This window comes from Ictalurus furcatus, chromosome 4 (genome assembly GCF_023375685.1).
Source record: "Ictalurus furcatus strain D&B chromosome 4, Billie_1.0, whole genome shotgun sequence".
Lineage (NCBI taxonomy): Eukaryota > Metazoa > Chordata > Actinopteri > Siluriformes > Ictaluridae > Ictalurus > Ictalurus furcatus.
The window spans coordinates 24,038,703-24,057,925 of NC_071258.1; the positions used below are offsets into that span (position 1 = coordinate 24,038,703).

At 40.1% G+C, this 19,223-nt stretch overlaps 1 protein-coding gene across 2 annotated transcripts in view; it reads right to left on the reverse strand.

Moving 5' to 3' along the window:
- Positions 1–19,223, reverse strand: part of LOC128606885 (src substrate protein p85) — a 30,405-nt gene that overhangs the window by 5,624 nt on the left and 5,558 nt on the right. Inside the window, exons 3-10 of one of the 2 annotated variants that reach the window (XM_053623408.1) lie at positions 12,212–12,285; positions 11,497–11,626; positions 9,032–9,142; positions 8,052–8,106; positions 5,153–5,263; positions 4,764–4,874; positions 4,163–4,273; positions 2,767–2,877 (exon numbers count right to left, since the gene is read on the reverse strand). In XM_053623408.1, coding sequence (XP_053479383.1) covers positions 2,767–2,877; positions 4,163–4,273; positions 4,764–4,874; positions 5,153–5,263; positions 8,052–8,106; positions 9,032–9,142; positions 11,497–11,626; positions 12,212–12,285 — 814 coding nt within the window. The remainder of the gene's footprint in view (positions 1–2,766; positions 2,878–4,162; positions 4,274–4,763; positions 4,875–5,152; positions 5,264–8,051; positions 8,107–9,031; positions 9,143–11,496; positions 11,627–12,211; positions 12,286–19,223) is intronic. The other variant, XM_053623409.1, reaches the window with a different exon arrangement.

Sequence of the window (19,223 nt, forward strand, 5' to 3'; positions counted from 1 at the left end):
TTCTGCAGCAGTCATACAGGGCTGAGTGTTGCTATAAGCTAAGCAATAGATAGTGTGCATATTGTATGTGTAAAATGTGTGCATATCGTGTGTACATCGTGTTTCTCCACAGGTCTGAGGCTGAGCATGCACACAGGAGATTCAGTCACATTGGAGCACAGGGGTCTTGCAGAGCACATCCTGATGCTGAGTCAGTGTCAATAAAGGCATAGCTCAAGTTAAACTTGATAATCCAATTGCAAACTTGGGCAGAAGAACTTAAAGACTGATTGCGATCAAATGTTACATTCAGCTTTAGGCAGTTAGTTCCGGTCCACTAATTTGATTGGTCGAGCATCGTTCCAAGTGTGACTATATTTCCTATGACCGCACTGGGACGTTTCACTCGACTGTATTCACCATGTAATATTCCACTTCTTAGTGACATTGTCAGTGGCCATAACTTTATATAACTATACAGTGCCCTCCACTAATATTGGCACCCTTGGTAAATATGAACAAAGAAGGCTGTGAAAATTGTCTTTATTGTTTAAGCTTTTGATCTTTTGTTAAAAAAAAAAAATCTCAAAACTACTCTGCTCTCATGGATATAAAACAATTGCAAACAAAACACAGGTTTATTTTAAAAATATATATCTTTGTTAAATATAAGTGTGAAATAATTATTGGCACTCTTTTAGTCAATACTTTTTGCTACCTCACTCTGCCAAGATCTCAGCTCTGAGTCTTCTCCTATAACGCCTGATGAGGTTGGAGAATACATGGCAAGGGATCTGAGACCATTCCTCCATACAGAATCTCTCCAGATGCTTTAAATTTCGATGTCTACGCTGGTGGACTCTCCTCTTCAGTTCACCCCACAGGTTTTCTATGGGTTTCTAGTCAGGTGACTGGGATGGCCATGGCAGGACTTTGATTTTGTGGTCAGTAAACCATTTTTGTGTTGATTCTGATGTATGTTTTGGATCATAGTCCTGCTTTTTTAATTTTATTTAAAATCTGTTGATATTTGATAGAGTCCATGAGGCCATGTATCCTAACAAAATGTCTAGGTCCTCTGGCAGAAAAACAACCCAAAAACATTCAAGAACCACCACCATATTTAACCATGGGCATGAGGTACTTTTCCATATGGCTACCTTTCTCTGTGTGCACCAAAACCACCTCTGGTGTTTATTGCCAAAAAGCTCTATTTTGGTTTCACCTGACCATAGAACCCGATCCCATTTGAAGTTCCAGTAGTGCCTGGCAAACTGAAGATGCTCGAGTTTGTTTTTGGATGATAGTAGAGTATTTTTTTCTTGAAACCCTTCCAAACTTGTGGTGATGGAGGTGACTTCGGATTGTAGTTTCAGAGATTTTCTCACCCCAAGACGCAAATAACTTCTGCAATTCTCCAGCTGTGATCCTTGGAGATTTTTTGGCCACTCTAACCATCCTCTTCACAGTGCATTGACACAATAACACATGTCCTCTTCTAGGTTGATTCACAACATTTCCAGTTGACTGGAACTTCTTAATTGCCCTAATGATGGAAATGGGAATTTTCAGTGCTTGTGCTATTTTCTTATAGCCACTTCCCATTTTGTGATGCTCAACAACATTTTGCCGCACATCACCGCTATATTCCTTGGTTGTTACCCATTGTTATGAATGACTAAGGGAATTTGGCCTATGTGTTACCTCATATTTATACCCCCGTGAAACAAGTAGTCATGGTTGAACAATTTCCTGTTCCTAGTCACCCAGGTGTACAAAAAAAACAAAGCAAAATTAAGCATCAATGGGAATATACTTCAAATATATTTTTCTCATATGAACTCATAGAGGTGCCAATAATTGTTGTAAACCTGTGTTGTGTTTGCAATTGTTTGATATCCATGAGAGCAAAGTATATGTGATTTTTTTTTTTTTAACAAAAGTTTAAAAGGTTAAACAATAAAGACACTTTTTCACAGCCTTCTTTGTTCATATTTACCAAGGGTGCCAATATTAGTGGAGGGCACTGAAGATTCCTTGTTTTTAGAACTGTTGTATAAAACCAATAATCGCACTCACAATCATGCGGTAATACTGAATAACGGCACGGCTGTTATTAACCATGGCGACTACGCCAGATCACAGTTGTGCCAATATTCAATATAACTGCACTCTTGCTTGTGTGATTTTGCTTAAATGTAAGTCACAGGTTCTCAAATTTTGGCAGCCAGGGACCCATTAAACTGTTTTAAAAAACATATGTATATATAAAAATTCATCCCATTCTCAGTAGATTTATTTTATTAGCATAATACAACTATTCAAATATTAGACTCATTATTTAAATCTGTACAATAATGTCCAGGTTATTTATTAGAACCATATATGTTTTATTACTGACCTTTCCACTGACAGAACATCCAAACTTCCAGGACCTGCTAGCTATGTTTCACAGATCTCAATCTGAGAACTGCTGACCTAAACCATTTCATCAAGTATATTTAAAATTATTTCAATTCAAGCTCAATACCTAACATCAAGTAAACGACTGTATGCCATGTTATTTGTCCAAGGTTGCAATTATCTGATCAATTTGAACCTAAGCTTCGCCCTTGTTGACCAGGGGACGTGCGTCACTCAGCAAAATCAGGGCGCCTGTTTTTTTTTGTTTTTTAAGAAGCGGGATATTTATAAGCCTGCACATTTGCACACAACAGAGTGGGTGTGTCTCAGCACGGAGACAGCAGAGCAGAAGGGGTTGGGGGTAAAGAGGACGGAGACTTATGCCTTGTTGAGACTCGTGCTTAGCCAGACTCTCTTTGTGGTCAAAGCCAAGTGCGCACTGATCCTGCTTCTCAACCTCCACCCCGTATTTCCCTCCAAACCCACGCTTATAATCTGCAAAGACACAGACATGTAGACACATGGAAAGATGACAAGACAGACAGGACACAGAACAGGGAAAAGAAACCCAATTCCCCAGCGGCACACCACACGCAATAGTTGAAAAACACCAACATTAAAGCAGCACCGTGTAAATAAATCCTAATATTACATCAGAGTGTCTGCAGGTATCAGCGAGTGAAATGCTTTCTCGAAAGGAGCATCCTGGAGCAGTTGGGGTGTGCAGGGTCAATTCAGTTGTAAAACAAATACCTTTGAATCGTTCGATTTAGAATGTTTGTGGTATAAAATGCAAGACCTGAGGACACCCTGTAAGAAGTGGCATTGAAGCACCAAGCATTCACACACAAAAACAATCAAATGAAACATGATCTGGTGGAGCACAGTTTAATACTGGCGTAGAAAACACTTCAAATTAGAGATGTGCTGATAAAAATGTGTCCTTACTGGCCCTGCTATAAGCGGATTAAACACATGTGCATATATGAAAATAACAATTCTGAACCGGTAATGGTTGCTCCTCTTCACATCAACCTGTTGATTATTTTCCTAATCACAGCATCAGATCATGCCTTATTCCTTAAAGCACATTCGTATATTCGGTATACACTGTACTTACACCTCTTTAAAAACTAGAATAAATGGCATGATATAAGGTTATAAAAAAAATAAATAAAAAAAAAGTACATCAGCTGATGCTTCATGCCAACATTACACTATAAAGCCCTTTTTAGTGACCCAGTGTGAGCTACTTAGGAATCCAGTGGATCTGTTCAAGAAGGACTGTTGTTTTTTTTTTGCCAGTATAAGAGCCAAAGCAATGCATCTTCAGTTTAAAACAGGAAAGAAAAAATAAATTATATATTTTATATATAAATTATTTAACGATGACCCCATCAAATTCTTCATGCAACTTGCACAAAATTAGAAAGCACAAACGTTTAAGAGCCAGACCATGGCATCATCTTTTACTAACACCCAGAGTAAACAAAATAATAGTAATAACAACAACAACTGTGTGAGGACTCTACAGTAAAGAAAATTGATTGTGGTAAAACCAAGCTGATATGCTCAATCGAGACCTGGCTCTTTTCTGATGGAAAACCGGACTAAGAACCAGCATTTAGACATAAAGGCAGTGGTAAAGAGCCATCAACAACTGACAGTAAGGTTCTCTCACTCTAATAATACAGGGAAAAACAAAATCATGCTTCACATGGTCAGCTTCGGTAAAACTTCCTTTCTTTCAGAAACATAAATCAACGGAGGCGTGTGTTACCTTTCTGAGACTCGTGAAGCTGCAGTTTCTCCTGATGGTCCCAGCCAAGAGCGGATTTATCCACACGGTCCGTCTGCACACCAAACTTTCCTCCAAAGCCCTTCACGTAGTCTGGAGTGGACATGAAACATATTTTCAAAACATACGAAGAATGAAAGCTGAAAACACTCGAATGGCTGGATCAGAAAGCTGTCGCAAGCTTGCGATGGACTTGCAATGACATGAATAACACCAGACGTGTTGACACAAGTGGGAACGACGACCGTGTGTGTTTACAAAGAAACACCAATCGTGTAGAGGATGTTTTGTAAAAGTTGTAAAGCATTTTGCTAAAAAGTGTTAACTTCACCCTATACATAGGGACTTTTCGGACATCCTCATAAAAAAAGTAAGACGTTCTTTAATATTTTTTTATTATTATAAAAATTGTAAGCATTTTGCAAACTGCTGAGGTATAAGACAGTATGGGATATGCCATTATAGGTAAATAATCAGCTGTGGATTCTTCTACATGCGCAGTTTTCATACATAGACAGTATAGTCCCTGTACTGCTAAACTTTTGGTCTGAATGGTTTCGGGGATGTTACGTGCGTCACAAACCTTTCTGTGACTCGTGTTTCTCCGTTTTGCCATGGTACTCAAAGCCCACGGCACTTTTGTCCACTTTATCAGTTTCCACTCCATATTTCCCACCGAATCCTTTAGCATAATCTGCGGATAAACAAATACAGAAACGAGTAAAGCAAACAGCCATCATATATAAACGAATGCTGTTCATACCACTGGGAGTTCTCCATGTGCATGTATACAGCGGCCTACAATCTCAGGGAATCATTACAGTTATTTAAAATGATCTAATCGTGAACACTATCAAATTCACCAAGTCAATTACACACAATCAAACCGCAAGAAAAACAAGATAAATATTGAAATATTTAACCTACCAAAGGGGAAAGAAAAAACAGGCAATAGGATCACGGGAAACAAACCTTTCTGGGATTCGTGTTTCTCTGTTTTTCCCTGATAATCAAAGCCTACAGCGCTCTCGTCCACACGATCAGTCTGAACACCATACCGACCCCCAAAACCACTGGTGTAATCTGGGACACACACACACAAACACACCGCAGCAGCCAATCATGGAGAGAGCGGGGGTTGTGGGGAAAAAAGCAACAGAAATTACACAGAGCAGCAAGCAGAGTTTAAAACACGCAGGGATCCGACGGAAGAGCTGCGGTGTGTTTGAGGGTTTCCATCCAAACGCAGCCACTTGTTTCAATTACAATCAACACGATGGCAAAAGAGGACCAGCTCATCATACAGATACTATAAAGCGCAGATTCTCACACACACACACACACAATGTGTAGCCAGTTGCATTTGGATGGAAACCTCACCACTGAGCTAACGTTTCTGTGACTGAACTTTAACACCACATACTCACTGTGCACTTTATTAGGAACACCTGGACACCTCCACATTCAAGTAATTATCCAACGGGACAATCGGGCAGCAGCAGCACAAAGCATTATACAGGCCAAGAGCTTCAGTTATACTTTATATCATACATCAGACCTGTTATCTCAGTGACGCTGACTGTGGCATGGTTGTTTGTGACAGAAAGTTGAATTTTGCAGAAACCACTCATCTCCTATGCTTCAAGAGTTTATACAGAAGAATGTGTAAAACAAACAAAACAAAAAAAAAAAAAAAACATCTGATAAACGGCAGGTCTGTGGGAGGAAACATTCTGTTGAAGAGAGGTCGCAAGAGAATGGCTCGACTGGTACAAGCTGAAAGGAGGTCTACAGTAATACCAACAGCCACTCTTTACAACCGTGGTGAGTGGAAAAGCATCTCAAAACGCGCAACATGTCGAACCTTGAGGAGGACAGGCTTAAACAACCAAACACAAACAAAAACAAACCAACATTAACTAAAGCTCTTGCCATGTCTCCACAATTTTATGCACTGTGCATGAGACACTCTGTCAGCTGATTAGATAATTGCATGAATGAGCATGTGTACCTAAAGTGGACAGTGAGTGTATGTTAAAGTTCACACTACTAAAGAGCGCACACTACTGAAAGCCTCAGATCAAGCAGTACATATTCACTGGGACTAACAGTACCCCAATGTTCACCCATGCTATTCTTCATTCAGATATGTGACAGAGTTATCGAGATATCTATCTACGTGAGGTTTTCTGTGTTCTTCGGAGAACATCGTTTGGTTTGAAGATTTAAATTTTAGAAATCTAAGTCCTACAATCCCTATCTATAATGTAATGTAACATGTAATTACATGTCAATATGACTTCACGTGTGAAGTCACATGTCAATATGAATTCCTTGTTTAAACAAAGTTAACATCAAATCAAGCGAACATATTTTATGGCATTTGGCAGACGCCCTTACCCAGAGTGTAACTACCATTTATCTAATTTATACATCTGAGCGGTTAAGGGCCTCGCTCAAGGGCCCAACAGTGACAGCTTGGCAGTGCTGGGATTTGAACTCACGATCTTCCGATCAGTAGTCCAATGTCTTAACCATTGAGCTACCACTGCCCCATCTATAGCTAATGTTTGCTGGGAAACTAACTTAATGTCCCTTCATGTAGTGCTAGGCCATACGTGTACACGTTTACATTTATTCATTTAGCAGACACTTTTATTCAAAGCAAACTACAAATGAGGAAATAAAAGCAGAGTGATATATTAAGCGGAGAACAAAACAAGCAATGCTACTATACAAGATTTTTGATTGAGTTCTAGAGGAGCAGTGCACAGAGTGACAGATTTTATTGTCTGGATTGAGGTTGAAAGTTCATTCCACCACTGAGGGACAGTCAGTCTGAAGGTTCTGAAGATGGACCTCATGCGGTGCTGAGTAGACACTACCAGGCGTCAGTTGTTAACTGATCGAAGGGAACATTGTGAAGGAATGTAAACCTCAAAGACATTGTTGAGGTAGGGGGGTCCTGCTCCAGACAAGGTCTTGTATGTGAGCATCAAGGCCTTCCTGGCTACAGGAAGTCAGTGGAAGGAGATGAAGAGGGCATGTGACATGGGTTCTTTTGGGCTGGTTGAAGACAATGCATGCTGCTGCATTCTGAATCATCTGTAGGGGTTTGATGGAGCTGGCTGGAAGGCCCGAGAGTACTACGTTGCAATAATCCAGTTTTGAGATAACAAGAGCCTGGATTAAGTAACTGTGAGACCTCATCAGCTATCTACAGTCCTGATATACACAACACCAAGTAGCACTAATAACAGAATTGCTTATATGAAGAAGTTTAACTCGGGAGCAAGAGTACATCAGTACATTGATTTTAAGGCAGAGAAGCTGCTTAAACAAATTACAGTACAGACAGGTGACAAATTAAAGGAAAAACTGGTGGTTTTGTTATGCTGTAGGGAGATTTACTGTCCATATGTCCCTTAGAGGGAAGTGTCGCCTCAAACCAGTATAACGTTTTTCTGAGTGCTACGCTTTACTCTATGATGTAACATTTCTATCCTGATGGGAGTTCTCTCTTCCAGGATGACAGTGCTCCCATCCAAAGGGCACGAGGGCTCACTGAATGGTTTACCGAGTACAAAAATGATCATCGTACATAATCAAAACACCAGGGAATATTGTTTGGAAGAATGGTGTTCATCCCTCCAGTACAGTCCCAGAGACCGCCCAATGGTGGTCCACTATCTAAGTGATACACTAAGTTGCTTTTTCCTTTAATCTGTCACCCATCTGTAAGTCATAAAAGCAAGCACGAGCATGTGTGCGTATCAGAAAAGGACTATTCACTAAACATGAAGCTGAACAGTGCAACAAGCTCTCACACACTCCAGGAAATGAGTGAAAAGAGGAAAGAAGTGAGCCTCACCTTTCTGTGAGGCATGTTTCTCTGTTTTCCCAGCATACTCGAACCCTACAGCAGACTGATTGAGGGTGGAAGAATTCAAAATGTAAATTTGTAATAAGTTATTAAAACATAGGATGCCTCAGACTTGTATTTCCTAAACATACATCAAAATTTGTCACACACACTTATTTATGTACACACCTGTGGAAAAGTCTTGGCACCAAACCCCCCCTTTTTAGTACAACCTTTGTTATAGATTTATTTTTAATTTTTAATGACTTCTACATTATTGAGTTAGTTCAAAAACATTTTAGATTTCAAACCATTCGTTTTCCAGCACAAAATTAAATGTTACAGAAAAATGTTTGTGTGTCAGTAAAGAAAGCAGCATATTACGTGGTAGACACTTTACAGATAAAAAAAAAAAAAAAAACACAATGAAGGCTGCTGGATTTTGCTGCAAAAATAAGAAGCAAGTGCGACAGTCAAAGTCTGCTCTAATTCTACCTGACACTACTCATTACTTTTTAAGCATAGGATTGTCACACCAAATATTGAGCTTGTTTATATTACTGTTTACTACTCTTTATAGTATTTTTATTAATGTAAAAACATTTAATGTCATTATGTTGAAGGCAACTTTGCTCTATAGCATTTCTTTGCATGTGCCTAAAACTTTTGCACAGTATTGTGTGTACGTATATTTATATTATTTATATATATATATATATATATATATATATATATATATATATATATATATATACACACATACACACACACACACATATACATACACACACACACATATATACACACACACGCATATATATATAAACATATATATAAAATAGTTTCATACATTTCAAAATACAAACAAAAAAAGAATAAACTTACAGAAATCAAACATTTTTTTAAAAATATGGCATCCTACACACATTATTTAAATTGCATTACAATAATTATGGACAAACTGAATGAAATAAGAAATGAATTTGTACCTGGTCCACACGGTCACTCTGAACTCCAAATTTACCCCCGAAGCCTTTAGACGTGTCTGTCTGGGAGCAGTGCTTCGACAGTTTACTCTGATACTCGTGACCCACAGCTGACTGCAACAACATGAAGATTTCCCACAGTTAACATGATAGTTTTCGTCCTTTTAGCCAAACAATGAATGAGCTGATCATTCATTTCTAAACTTACCACCATATGTAGTGGCTCCTCCATTTTTAAAATTTTTTTTTTTTTTTTTTTTTTTTTTACTGTCGCTCTCTTTTGAAAAACAGAACTCAAGGACAAGAAACCCACATGCAATATTCCTTCAAATTTGTCCAAATTAAGAAACACCCTTGTGAAAGGAGCTGCAGTGTAATCTTTAACTCCGCCCAAACTCACATTAATGTGTGAATGGAGCAAATGCCTGTAATTTAGAGTACACGATTTACTACAGTATATGATTTATCTTTAAATCACAACATTATCTTTAGACCGCAACATTTCAGGTTAAACATCCAAGCAGTGGTTTAACTTCTTACCCTAATATCTTGAGGTGATGGACAGGTATTTGTTAATGAGCTCTGAGTACCTGTGTAAAACTATACGGTTAAAAATGAAACAAGACAAGATACAATTAAAGGTCTTGCTCAAGGACCCAACCATGGCTGGGATTTGAACCAAGTATGAAGTTATGAATAGTCTGTGTATGTGTGGGCATCAGGACGGCACATTGCCCCATCTGCTGTTTGTACTGCACACACTCTGGCCCTAGAGGTGACGGTGGCAAGGAAAAATCCCTGAGACAATATGAGGAAGAAACCTTAAGAGGAACCCATCCTCATCTGGGTGACACCGGACAGCGCGATTATACATAAATCCCTTCTATAACTCTGTACTGCATGGTCAAAAAGTGCAACCAGGAAATTCCTTACGGTTTTCATATGAAGTCTATTTTGTAGACATCCAAGTTATCAACTATTCACTGATGGAGAATTGAGTGCAAAACTGTTTGTGGCAATTGCAGTCCTAAAGCTATTATAGAATAACTGTTCATATCAACAAGTAAAATTAGTAATCTTTCTTTATTAGTAAATAAAGAGAAAGAATGTGAGCCAGGACCCTGCTGATAGAACATGCTTCATAGAGAGAGGGAGAGAAAAAAAATAACCTCACATCAGCAGCCAAACCCAGTCTGACCCAGCTGTGGACGACATAACAGTGACAGAAATGTTGGACTGCCTTCCCAGTGGAAGACACAAAGCACACATTTGGTGCTCCTTCAAATCTGTCCAAGATACATCGTCTCAGAAGACGTCTTTCTTTATGCTGCCTTGTGAACAGGGCCGATTTTCTCTGGAGCTCAAACCCTGCCTACTAATCCAGCTTCCTTCCAAATGTAACAGAGAGTAGTGATGACGTCTCACGCAGCACACATGGCATGAAGACCTCACTGCACCAAAACCACATTCGATTCCATTTCAATCCACACTGGCCCCGTCAGAGGCGCGTGAGACTCAAGCTCCCGCACCGGATGCAACTTATTGCGCTCTATTTTACCGCGCAAGTGAAGCGTAAGCCTCATAGAACTCCAGCGAAATCAGAAAAGCAGACTTTCGATACATTGTGCACTTTATTTCAAATCGTAATCTACAAAAAGGGCGTGGTTGTGCAAAATATTTCTAAGCTATGACATCATAATTGTAATTCACTGGTGAGTTCCTCTTTTGGTTTTAGATTCCGTTTCAGAACTTTTGACCAATTTCTTCAGGATCCATTTCTGCTAGCTGTGCAAAAATAAGCAGGACATTCGGCCATAGCGGGTCAGAAATAGCACTTACTCTATATTCTTGTTTATAGAAAAGAAATATCGCCACACGCCACTCTTGCTTAAGTAGATCAATGTGTGCTAAATAACTGAGGGACATCTACACAGGAAACCAAGGAGGTAATGAGCAACAGGAGTGTAAATAGTAAACATGAGTTTGTTTATTAATTACGCTCACCCGTCATTTGTGGCAAGAACGATCCTCTTAACAACTCTGTTTTAACCAGCAATTTCCCCCTACATAACTGAACCCTTCCAGTGTTTCAGTGCTCATGTATAGCATTTCATCATGTGTTCTTTCAAAAGTGGATGCTGTAGGCATCTGTGTTCTGTGATGTACTGATACTGATCATGCTGATTTGTTTTACATTCAGCATTTTTATAAAATTACACGCCTCATTTTTATAAAAAAAAAAAAAAACCCTAAATGTATAAATATCCTGGTTTTTCCTCTGTATTATCAAAGCTATCTTGACAATAATTAAGCAGACAATCACTTGATTCTAAGAAGATTTTTAGTCATTTTCAATTCTCATTTTGTTTTAATAGTGTGAAAAAGACAAAAACAAGAAGTGAAAGAAAGGCAGTAGGGGGGGGGGGGGTAAAAAAAAAAAAGTAGTGAAAGAGACACATGTCTCTCACCTTGTCCATTCGGTCCTCCTGAACACCAAACTTCCCTCCATAACCATGCGAAGCTTTGGGCATGGTATCCAGCTCCCGCTGTTTCAGATCACTGTGCTCACACGACACCGTCTCACGAAGCTCGTGGATGCTGAAGGAGCAGGAAAAACACACTGAATATTGAACCTGCTTCGCTGAACGAACAGCAGTCCGTTCAGGCATTAGGCATTGTATTTATAGCTGCAACAGCTGCATATGAAATCCTCTAATACTTACACTAATATCACTTCTTTAATATCTAAACTCTAAGATCTAACTCTAATATCAATTCTCTAAGCAATATGATATGAATGACTTCTTCAATGTCCAATCAGGGCAATGAAATAAAATAAAATAAAAAAGGAACACGTATAATTCAAGTTTATTGTCATTATATCCTATATTCGTGCGTGTGCAGAGTAAATTTTCTTGTTTAGTATAACTAAATCTGAAGCAATCTGTAAGCGATCTATTTGTGACAAGGTACGAAATAAAAAAGGTATTGAAAATCAGACAAATCATAGAAAAAAATGGCCGATTAATTGATTATGTAAATAATCGTTAGTTGCAGCCCTAGTAAAATTGTATCACAGATGTTCACCAAAAAAAAACAAACAAACAAACAACAGTAACACAGACATTAAGGGGAAAAAATAAAAACTGTGAGACAACTGTTTTGATAATAACTCTGACTCACTTGATGTGCTCCTGATGTCCAGAACCCACCACCGTTTTCGCTCCCCATCGCTGCTCTTTCTCAGTCAAATCATTCTGCACAAAAAGAAAAACACGGCCAAATAAAAAAATAAAAATCTACAGCAACAAGGACACTAGAAACATATACAACCATCACATCCAAAGCAATCAATAATTATTTAAATAAATGCTAATTTATTACTTCTAGAAACTAATTTCTAAGCATATTTATATAGAATAAAATGTACTTCATTTAATATTATTTTCATTTATTATCTCTACCATTTAATATATAAATGTAATCAAATGCAATTTATTTCTACAGTAATCTTCCCATGTGTTTAAATATATACCCACACATGAAACTAACACACACACACACACACACACACACACACAAAATGAAGTGGAGCAGTGCAGCTTTACAAAAAGGAACCTCAAAATAACATCATTCAGTGCTAATCAGTCACATCATTACAAGCGTCGTCAGTGGCTTTTCTCTTCTCACTGACAGAGGCCAGCATTACAAACACAGTCCCCACATAAACAGAAACACACACTGTTCAGTATCTCACGCTTGCTAGTGTGGGTTCCTACACTGTACGCCGCACTTATCTGCAGCTGCACAATGCGGCATTTTATAATTATTTCCACACTGGCTTTCGCGATAATGATATCGCAGAGCTAAAAACAGCCACAGCAGCCATCTTGAAGCCAGAAGCAGTTTCTTCCTCAGCACACAGTTGGAAGTCACTCAAAAAATGTTTTTTGTTTTATTTTTTTTTAATGTACGCGAGCAATGATTCAGATTGTTACAGATCCCTCCAAAACGACTGGAACGGCAAAGACAATTTATTTGATTGCTCTGTACACCAAAGCCATTTGGGTTTGAGATCAAAAGACGGACATGAGGTGAGAGATTACGATTTCGGCTTTTATTTCCTAGTGTTCACATATAGATGTGTCGAACAACATAAAACGTAGAACCTTTTGTATCAGTCTACTCAATTTGTAGCAAAAGTACAGGAACAGATAAGTCTTGAAGTAAATGAAAGTAAATAACATTTAATATTTGGTTTATTTAATATTTACTTAACGATTGCATCAAGACTGTGACCCGCTGGCATCATCATATTGTTGGTTTACTGCACCTTCCTTCAGTTGTTGTTTGATTTGTAGGGGTTTCTCCATTCAGGGGGTGAAATTCTGCTCAATTGGGTTAAGGTCTGGTGATTGACTTGGCCAGTCTAAAACCTTCCACCCCGATGAAGTCCTGTGTTGAGTTGGCAGTGTGTTTTGGATCACTGTCTTGCTGCATGATAAAGTTCCTCCGAATTAATTTGGATGCATTTATCTACAGTGAGGGAAAAAAGTATTTGATCCCCTGCTGATTTTGTACGTTTGCCCACTGACAAAGAAATGATCAGTCTATAATTTTAATGGTAGATTTATTTGAACAGTGAGAGACAGAATAACAACAAGAAAATCCAGAAAAACGCATGTCAAAAATGTTATAAATTGATTTGCATTTTAATGAGGGAAATAAGTATTTGACCCCCTCTCAATCAGAAAGATTTCTGGCTCCCAGGTGTCTTTTATACAGGTAACGAGCTGAGATTAGGAGCACACTCTTAAAGGGAGTGCTCCTAATCTCAGCTTGTTACCTGTATAAAAGACATCTGTCCACAGAAGCAATCAATCAATCAGATTCCAAACTCTCCACCATGGCCAAGACCAAAGAGCTCTCCAAGGATGTCAGGGACAACATTGTAGACCTACACAAGTCTGGAATGGGCTACAAGACCATTGCCAAGCAGCTTGGTGAGAAGGTGACAACAGTTGGTGCGATTATTCGCAAATGGAAGAAACACAAAAGAACTGTCAATCTCCCTCGGCCTGGGGCTCCATGCAAGATCTCACCTCGTGGAGTTGCAATGATCATGAGAACAGTGAGGAATCAGCCCAGAACTACACGGGAGGATCTTGTCAATGATCTCAACGCAGCTGGGACCATAGTCACCAAGAAAACAATTGGTAACACACTACGCCGTGAAGGACTGAAATCCTGCAGCACCTGCAAGGTCCCCCTGCTCAAGAAAGCACATATACATGCCCATCTGAAGTTTGCCAATGAACATCTGAATGATTCAGAGGACAACTGGGTGAAAGTGCTGTGGTCAGATGAGACCAAAATGGAGCTCTTTGGCATCAACTCAACTCGCCGTGTTTGGAGGAGGAGGAATGCTGCCTATGACCCCAAGAACACCATCCCCACCGTCAAACATGGAGGTGGAAACATTATGCTTTGGGGGTGTTTTTCTGCTAAGGGGACAGGACAACTTCACCGCATCAAAGGGACGAAGGACGGGGCCATGTACCGTCAAATCTCGGGTGAGAACCTCCTTCCCTCAGCCAGGGCATTGAAAATGGGTCGTGGATGGGTATTCCAGCACGACAATGACCCAAAACACACGGCCAAGGCAACAAAGGAGTGGCTCAAGAAGAAGCACATTAAGGTCCTGGAGTGGCCTAGCCAGTCTCCAGACCTTAATCCCATAGAAAATCTGTGGAGGGAGCTGAAAGTTCGAGTTGCCAAACGTCAGCCTCGAAACCTTAATGACTTGGAGAAGATCTGCAAAGAGGAGTGGGACAAAATCCCTCCTGAGATGTGTGCAAACCTGGTGGCCAACTACAAGAGATGTCTGACCTCTGTGATTGCCAACAAGGGTTTTGCCACCAAGTACAAAGTCATGTTTTGCAGAGGGGTCAAATACTTATTTCCCTCATTAAAATGCAAATCATTTTTGACGTGTTTTTCTGGATTTTTTTTTGTTGTTATTCTGTCTCTCACTGTTCAAATAAATCTACCATTGAAATTATAGAATGATCATTTCTTTGTCACGTACAAAATCAGCAGGGGATCAAATACTTTTTTTCCCCTCACTGTATAAATCGGCAGATAAAATGTTCCTGTAAACGTATGAATTCATCCTGCTGCTACGTTCCTGTAAACTTCTGAATTCATTCTGTGGCTACCATCATGGGTTACATCATCAAGAAAGAAAGATTAGTGACCCTGTACCAGAAGCAGCGATGACACTACCTCCACCATGTTTCACAGATGAGCTTGTATGTTTTGGATCATGATTCCTTCTCCACACTTCGGCCTTTCCGTCACTTTGGCAGAGGTTAATCTTGGTCCCAGAACCTTTGTGGCTCATTTCTGTTTTTCTTTGTGAATTCAAATCTGGCTTCTTACTGCTGATGAGTGGTTTGCATCATGTGATTCAGCCTCTATATTTCAGCTCTCGAAGTCTTCAACAGTGGATGATAAAAACCTGGAGGCTATAAACGTCCCTTACTTGATAGATACACTAGTCTCAGAGCTCCGGGGCAAAAATAAAGAAGAACTTCAGACTAGAGTGACGTTGCATGCATGTTTTGAATTCTGTATTCACTTATTATTCATAAATTAAACAGCCTGTGTGAAAAGGCCTTTAGGCTACGTTCACATTACACGCTGCACAAATAGGATTTTTTTCTCAGATCAGATTTGCCTATCTTGATGGTTCACATTCTTCATGATTCAACTGCTGGTGAACCATATCTATCTTTTAACATGCATGTCCTTTGAAATTCCCTGCATGTACATATCACTGTCGATTTTGCGCGATGCACGAGTGTCAAACAAGTCGAACTCGACGCCAGTGGCTTCTGCCACCAACGGGGTTAATCCTTCTTGTTAGTTGCTAGTTTGTACGCCAGCACGACCCTTAAAATATACTTCACACTTGAAGTAAGCTATTGAAAAGAAAACTATTCCAGATATTTGACCTTGCTGTGACCTCGACCCTGTTTTGGATCAGCTCTAAAATCGAATCAGTTCTTCCGCTGATATCTGCTTACAAATATAATTCCAAATAAAAAATAAATAAATAAATAAAAATCATACAAATGTTCACTCACTCGTTCTTGAGATATCACACTAACAAGAATCTTGGATGGACAACCTGAAAACAATGTCTCTGATACTTAGTGGCGAGGCATAAAAACGCCATACTTGGGAGACACTACAAATAAATGTGCTAGTAACTCACGCCTGCGTCGCATCGTATTGCTGCTCTGTCAATACTGGATAATGATGTTAGTGACATGCACACAGAAAAGCAGTGGGAAAACACTGCACGAATCCTGATCTGACTTGTTTCATTCATGTCACGAGAAAGTGGATCAAGTCGAATTTGAAAAGATCAGATTTGTGTGTCCAGGGAAAAAAATAAAATAAAATAAAAATCAGATTTGTGTCACTTCCGCCTGGTAAAGTGAACGTAGTCTTCGTTGTAAACTTTTACACTTTGTTGTAATCACTTTGTTTATTCTCGAACAAGAACTTCTTGTCGCAGTTTTTTTTTTTTTTTTTTTTAATTACTTCCTTGGGTGGTGTTACCATGCTTTCACACTTGCATTTCCCCCCCTCAACTCCCAGCATATATGTTACATGTAATCCCATGGCATTAAAGTTTTCAGAAAATCGCAGAGTGATGTCAAGTGCTTTATTTATTTATTTATTTATTTTGCTGACCAATCTGGTTGCAAATTGGAGGCAAGGAAGATAAACAAACATGAAAGACAGAAGGTTGGCAAAAAAATAAAACTAAATAAATAACAATAATCTTAAGAATAAAACAACATGGAAAGCACTAAACAAAGTTGATTATTAAACCCAAAGTTGGTTATTTTCCTATACCAGCATGCCAAAAATATAAATTTGCCAAAAAGGACAATTTAAAGACATTGATTATTGAATGACACGTTGTACTTTTTTATCCGTTTATAGTTACGGTTAAAGTTGTGGAACGTCCACGAATGAAGTTCCTGTTATCGCTTACGTTATGACAGCTATAAAAAGTCGTTCCCTCGCCAGCCACCCCTTTCCTCTATCTTGGTGTTATTAAGACAGAAACAAATGCAGCGGACATTACTGAAAACCCAGAAATGCCTCGGACAAACTCTCCAGTCTTAAATAACATTATTTAATCTGTTTATTATTAGGCTTACAAACCCGTGTACAAGCGGCTACAAAAGAGTGAGCCGGCGCTAAAGTCTGAGCTGGACTAATGTATCTGAATCAGAACTGAGAAAATCAACAGCGCTGTGGTATACACTGCGTTACAGATTGAAAATTTTTCAATATTCCGCCACTACAAAAGTGTTAAAAATATCAACTTAGCTGTTTTTGGGATTTTCCCTGTTACGTTACGTCCCACTTTAACTGTCAAGTCACACAAGCAGTTTAGCATCTCTTGATTTTTCTCCCTCCAAAACCACAGCAAAGGGAAAAGACTTGCTCATAAAAAGAGTCTTTATTATCAAGAAGCCGAAACTAAAACTCAAACTAAGTTAGTTAGCTGCCACTAGCTAGGACTGCACAGTGTTGTGTTTCAGATCACCACAAAAACGTGTAGCGGTCAGTGGTTGTTGTGCATCTGTATTTAAACACACACTTTCATGCAAAGACGTTGTTCTACATTACAGCCAGCATCTGCTCAAACTATCTGGATATACGCTGACGAAGAGCATTCATTTTGTCAACCTACAATCTGTTGTTTGTTCACTTTTGTATTTTAATTTGGCACATATGCACTTATTGCACTGGATATGTGTAAGCCAGTGTCGCTTATTCGGAGAAAAAAAATAAATATACATATATATTTTTTAAAGCTAAGTGCAGGGCTTTAGGCATGATGAAACAGGAATGCAGGAGCAGGAGATAAACAGCATGCTGCAGCGTCAGGTGTTAGCCAATACCTCTGTAATTCCAGTCCACGCCCCAGCATGCAGGCCTTTCCCTAGTTATTTTTAGTGATTTGAATGATTCGCTCCACATTCATAGTTATATAAACTGTGTACTGGTAAACTATTTCTATATACCGTATATATCTGTTACTCTGCTGTCTATTACCCCTCTCTACCCTGTCCATATGAGGAAATGGACCACCCTAGGGCATAACCTGGCCTGGGCATTAGGTGCTGTAGCCTCGAAAAATTTCTTTAGCCCTGAATAATTGAGAAAACGGTCGCCCGGCTCTCGCCTCCCGCTCCCCGTCGCCCGGCTCTCGCCTCCCCCTCCACGTCAGTCGGCTCTCGCCTCCCGCTCCCCGTCGCCCGGCTCTCGCCTCCCGCTCCCCGTCGCCCGGCTCTCGCCTCCCGCTCCCCGTCGCCCGGCTCTCGCCTCCCGCTCCCCGTCGCCCGGCTCTCGCCTCCCGCTCCCCGTCGCCCGGCTCTCTCCTCCCGCTCCCCGTCGCCCGGCTCTCTCCTCCCGCTCCCCGTCGCCCGGCTCTCTCCTCCCGCTCCCCGTCGCCCGGCTCTCGCCTCCCCCTCCACGTCAGTCGGCTCTCGCCTCCCGCTCCCCGTCGCCCGGCTCTCGCCTCCCGCTCCCCGTCGCCCGGCTCTCGCCTCCCGCTCCCCGTCGCCCGGCTCTCGCCTCCCGCTCCCCGTCGCCCGGCTCTCGTCTCACTCTCGTCACATGCTAAATGAAATCTGACTCCCGCTGATCTGTGCTGCGACTCGGCTCATGCTGAATTGAGCAGACGTGCGCAGTTTTTAATTGTAGTGTCAATTCCCCAACTGAACTAAATGATTTTTATTACTATAAAAAAAGCAAAACTACAGTGGGGGCGGTGCTGCGGTGGGCAAGTGATGTAATCGGTATGCAGCCGAACACCGTGGACTGAGTATCGCAGAAAGCTTAGTGACACCATCCATCAGTTTACAGTCAAATATAAAGCCTGCTTAAATGATTTCAATGTGTATCAGTACTTTTAGTATATTTTCAGTACATTTTAACAATACCGTGAGAATACCGATACCGTGATAGTTTTGGTCACGATAATCGCGATATGAAGTTCTAATAATGTTACATCTAACGCCCCTAACTGTACCTAGGACCACCACTGACCGCATATTAGTGAACAATTCTCTGTACAGTGGTGACGCTGACATGGTAGAGTGTG